Genomic DNA, 5,376 nt, shown 5'->3' with positions numbered 1-5,376 from the left:
TTATATACATTCTTAATATTTGCCTGCATTTATTCACGCCAATACATAAATGTCATTAAAATATAACTATAAATAAAAACTAAAAATGAATACTGAGATTATTGGCAAGTTTTACAATGTGTATTGACAAATTATTTACTTAAAAAATTTTGCTGTGGAGATATAAAATATAGAAAACTAGCAAAGAAAACTGAACCTTATATAAAAGCATTCATAACTCTGGAGGTATGAATGAAGATAAAATCATTAGCATGCATTGTGCCTTTATCACCATCAATTATCTTCTTACTCTTCCTTGGTGTCACTGACACAGTGGTCCATATATAGAGCTCTACAGACACAAGTATAAAGCACTACAGCACATTAGAACACATTCACAGATACCCATGGCAATTTCTGATTCTCTCAGTATTCAGTTATTGTTGATGTTGTTTTTAAGACAGGTTTTCTCTGTGTAGCAGCCCTTGCTGCCCTGAAACTTAGTCTGCAAATCAGGCTGGCCTGGAACTCTGAGACCCACTGCTTCTGCCTCCCAAGTGCTACGATTAAAGGGGTGTAAATCCACTGTTTGGCAATATTCATTTTTCTTAATAATCACAAAACTGAAAAACAAAGCAGAATGTGCTAAAAGAAATAATCTTAATTTTACTTTTCTCATTTCATTTATATATTCTTATCCTTCACTTTTAATGGAAAGACAAAAGTTTTCCTCTGTTAGAAGGGAGCATGGGGAACGTATGTATCCCCAGAGACAGAGATTATTTCCTATTTAAGCAGCACTGTGTACTTCACGATACAATACAGGCTTAAACACAAAGAAGTTTTTAAGCTTTAAATCCCAGGTTTACCTATAATTTTCTTTTACTAACCAATAAAGGTAAGATTCATATTTAACTTAGTTCTACAAACATAAGCTCAACTACATTTGGCTCATATCAAATATACATGGAATTTGTCTCCCTTTTTAAAATACCACAATGGCAGGGAATTGAGCAATGTAATTTAAAAGAATTTTATATCTACTGCTTTTTATTTCAAATGTTGTTTTGCATTTTTAGCTTTTCCAACATTTTATAATACTGATCAAAGAACAAAATATAAAATATGCTTTAGTATAAAAGGCAATATATCAAAATTATCACTACAGAGAGCATCTTATGTGCTCATTTATATCAGTATGTTAGTCTATTTTATCCAATTAAAGTTATTATTTATCTTTTATGAACCTTTTATTTAGGCAGTTTATATATTTATTTATTTAATATGAATTAGTAGGAGATCCTAGTTCATAAAATAATTGTACATTCTAAAATGATCAATAATAAGCACCATTAAAATATATCTACAAACAACTACAAAGTTTTCTAGGACTTAGTAATTAAATCCTGTAAGTTAACGTGAAAATATTATATCATTATTAAATTTTCATGTGTCTTTAGTGATTTCTGCTAAGAAAATCCTTTCTGAATTTGTATTATTGTACCTGCCTTTCCAACCTTTATCTCCTTTTTTATAAATTTGATCAGAGACGTTTATACCCTGTGTAACAGTAGAGTAACTGTAGGGAAGGCAATCAGTCTTTCAAAGAAGATGACAGATAAATATGCATAAAATAATTGAATAAAACAAAAGTGTTTACATTTACATAATGCGAGGGGTTTCTTTTCTAGAGCATTAACTGTGTTTCCTGAAAGTGTTCAAGAGTAAAACAATCACTATAATTGCAAAGATTCTAGAGAACAAGTCTTACAGACACTGGTAACTCAGGGAATAATACGATAGCCAAGTGCTTGCCCAAAATAAGTCCAGGGCTGCAACTGCACTATAAATGAAAAACCAGCTAAGTGCTATTTGGGTAGATTAGTGTAGTTCCAACATCTTTTTCATATGTGGTTCTAGATAGTCATTACCGTAATAAGAATAAAACTATGGAAAGTTTACAAATGAAAATATGTTCCCTCACCAAATCAGAAAACAGAACAAAATTAATGAAGAGATTTTCTGCAGCTATGGAAGAAGTAAAACCCTTTCTAACTCTTTTTAATACTTTGAAAACACTAGTAGATCCTAATTTCAAAATCTATTACATCGGGACTTTTGTATTGGTACATTTTCAGTCTTCTGTGATAAAGTTTTTGAGATACATCCAAGATGTATCTATTATCCAAGCAAATATAGCATACATAATGCTTATAAATCTATGATAAAATAATTTAATCAAACTTTTTTATTTTCTTTTTTAGTTGTCTCTATAACTACTAATACAGTGAACTTAATAAAAAAGAAGTTTAAATAATTCAAAATTTATATTTAAAATATAGCCTCAGACTGTAGTTTTGTCCGTGGAATCATAGTTTATTAATGCTAGGCTTTACTGGCAGTTCCCATTCATTGCATATATTCACTTACAGTATTTTCAGAATATAATATTAAATTATTATTGAAGTCTCTATATTTTGTTGAAAGTTTTTATAATTTTATTTTATTAAGGAATACTTATTTTGTGGTGTTTTATATTTCTTATGAAAATTAAAAGTGCAAAAAATTATTTTTAACATTTGATCATCTTAAAAGCTACTGACATGCCTCATTTTCATTTGGCATCAATATTTTGAGTGTGAATTCTTGAATATCAGTCATTCACATTCCTTAAATCATGGGTTGAGGTCAGTCACCTTTATGTTTCCAGTTTTTCCCTTTGTTTTTAGATAAATAAAAATATGTCAATCAGGTCAATAAATATTGAAAAGAATGACATAATTGAGAGATCCTGTAAGAGTAAAAACCACTAATTCATATACTTGTATCTGGTAACTACAGAGTCAAGGAAATCATGGAGAAAAACATATCTGCAAGCTAAGGAAGACAAATACACCAATCAGAGTAGAGTTTTGAAAGTTAGAGGAATGGGAAGGAAAGGGAAATGTTTGGCACCGGAGTATATTAATCTCAAATAAGGCAGTGGTTTTATTGATATCATTTAGAAGAAAATTTAAAGGTTATCTATTTTCAAATAATTCATAGATATTTTAAGAATAAAATAAAATTTAATAATTAGAGGTCTAGAGATAGAGAATAATAAAAGAACATGATGGAAAAGAACATGCCAAGGTGATCATGTCTGTTTCCACACAAATCTATTCAATAAAGTAGATTGAGTAGAACAGAGTTTCTAGACAAGGTCAGCATCTTTGGGAGGATGGGTTTAATTAGAAAATGCTCAGAACGAGTTGCTGTAATGCTGCTTTCCTGCTGTAGAGTTATACACACTAGAGGAATGCACGATCTACTTAGACCTACTTCTGTACCAAAGACACTAGTGAGACTACTTCAAACTCTCAAATAACTGGGATAAGAAAGTGATCTGACAGTCTTCACTACATCTTGAGTTTCTATTTGAATGTCATGTAAATATGAAAATGTGACTAACATTTATGACTTCCAATTTCAAAAATCTTATACTGAACCAAAAACTCAAAATAGTGATAAGGGCAACACCATCTAATATTGCTGTCGCAGTTAACTAATTTCAGATTAAAATGATCCAGAAATGGAACTATTACTGAAAAGTACTTTAAGTGTCTTTAAGTATATTTAGTCATATATTAAAATGGCTCTTGAAATACTGATCATACAACAGCAATATCAGTAGAAATTTATAATCAGAAAACATATTGATTATTAAAATAAATATAAGCAGAAACTGCATTTTCAGCTAAGAGAACAAAATTAACATATCATGGCTTACCATCCGAACCCAGCAAAATAACAGAACAAAAATATATTACTATTTTGTATGACTTCAAGCAAAAAAAAAAAAACTAATCTTCTTTAAAACTTTGGAGCATATACAAATCATACTTATTCTTCATAGAAAGTGGTAAGTTTAGAACTGTGTTACCATTGCTTTAAAAGTGACAAAAAGAATCCATGGGCAAGGAAATATTTTGTGTTTTTCCTTAAATCATCTCCATAGATGAAATACACGGAAATCAGGGAAGAGCATAATGCTTCTACTGTGACTCAGTTTCTCCTCCTGGGATTCTCTGACCTTCCAGACCTTCAAGGGTTTCTGTTTGGCATGTTCTCCATAATGTACTTGATTATCTTGATTGGAAACAGCTTCATAATTGTGATTACTAGAATTGATCCTGCACTACAGAAGCCCATGTATTTTTTTCTGGCAAATTTTTCTTCCCTGGAAATCTGTTATGTATCAGTAACTCTGCCGAGGATTTTGTTTAACATTGCTACTCAAGAGAGAAGCATTTCTATGCTGAGCTGTGCCACACAAATGTGTTTCTTCCTTATGCTTGGAGCCACAGAATGCTTTCTCCTGGCTGTGATGTCCTATGACCGCTATGTGGCCATCTGCAATCCTCTGAACTATCAACTCATCATGAACCCAACAAAATGCACTCAGCTGGCTGCAGGCTCCTGGCTCGGCGGCATCCCAGTCCAAATAGGACAAACCTGTCAGATATTTTCCCTGAATTTTTGCAATTCTAATCAGATCAACCACTTCTTCTGTGACTTACCTCCCATTCTTAAACTGGCCTGTGGGGATACTTCAGTGAATGAGCTTTCTGTCTATTTAGTGGCTATGCTGTTTGTTGCTTTCCCTTTTATGTTGATACTTGCCTCCTATACCAAAATCATTGCCACTATTCTGAGATTGCCAACAGCCACAGGAAGGGCAAAAGCCTTCTCCACTTGTTCTTCTCATTTGCTTGTAGTGTTTTTATTTTTTGGATCCGCTACTGTTACCTACTTGAGACCAAAGTCCACTCATTCTCCAGGAATTGACAAACTACTCTCTCTATTCTACACCATTGTGACTCCCATGTTCAACCCCCTGATATACAGCCTCAGAAACAAGGATGTGATTGTTGCAATGAGAAAACTGTTACTTATAAAATAGAACCTAGAGCTTTGGAATAAATGTTTAATTGCTTCTTACATAATTACTTAAGAAATTGGTTAATTTTATTCATTTCTTCAAAATACTTTATTTCTCAGAAGTGCCTTTGTCATTTTGAATAATAATTTGATTTATATTCTGTTTTGAACTATCTTCTACATATTAATCTGTCAACATTTAACAAACTGTAAAAAGAACATGGTATTTTAATGTGAATTTACAATGTAAATTACATATTCTACTGTAAAATTTTGAACATAATACATGTTTTAGAAACATGTTATAACTGAACAGAAAGATTATATACCTAATTTAATATATCATTATCCAATGTTTTGATATTTTCTCATTCAGCTTTCAACAGACTTACCAATGATACTTTATTTTTTTTTTCTTAAGAAAGAAAAAAAATTTTCCGCCTCCTCCCAGCCTCCCACTCCTCCCACTCTCCCCCC

General features: G+C 31.7%; 1 protein-coding gene across 1 annotated transcript; it reads left to right on the top strand.

Moving 5' to 3' along the window:
• Positions 1-3,976: 3,976 nt before the first annotated feature.
• On the top strand, positions 3,977-4,921 carry LOC101988755 (olfactory receptor 10AG1-like). The gene has a single exon (XM_005363277.2). The coding sequence runs from the start codon at positions 3,977-3,979 to the stop codon at positions 4,919-4,921; it is 945 nt and encodes a 314-aa protein (XP_005363334.1).
• The last annotated feature ends 455 nt before the right edge of the window (positions 4,922-5,376 follow it).

The sequence above is a fragment of the Microtus ochrogaster genome, linkage group LG9 (assembly GCF_000317375.1).
Source record: "Microtus ochrogaster isolate Prairie Vole_2 linkage group LG9, MicOch1.0, whole genome shotgun sequence".
NCBI classification, from domain to species: Eukaryota; Metazoa; Chordata; class Mammalia; order Rodentia; family Cricetidae; genus Microtus; species Microtus ochrogaster.
Note: the sequence above shows the minus strand (reverse complement) of the source record. Positions and strands in the feature narration are given on the sequence as shown.

Bases quoted from the DNA above. Each gene is read 5' to 3' on its own strand.
- LOC101988755 (XM_005363277.2), top strand. From the start codon at position 3,977: ATGAAATACACGGAAATCAGGGAAGAGCATAATGCTTCTACTGTGACT.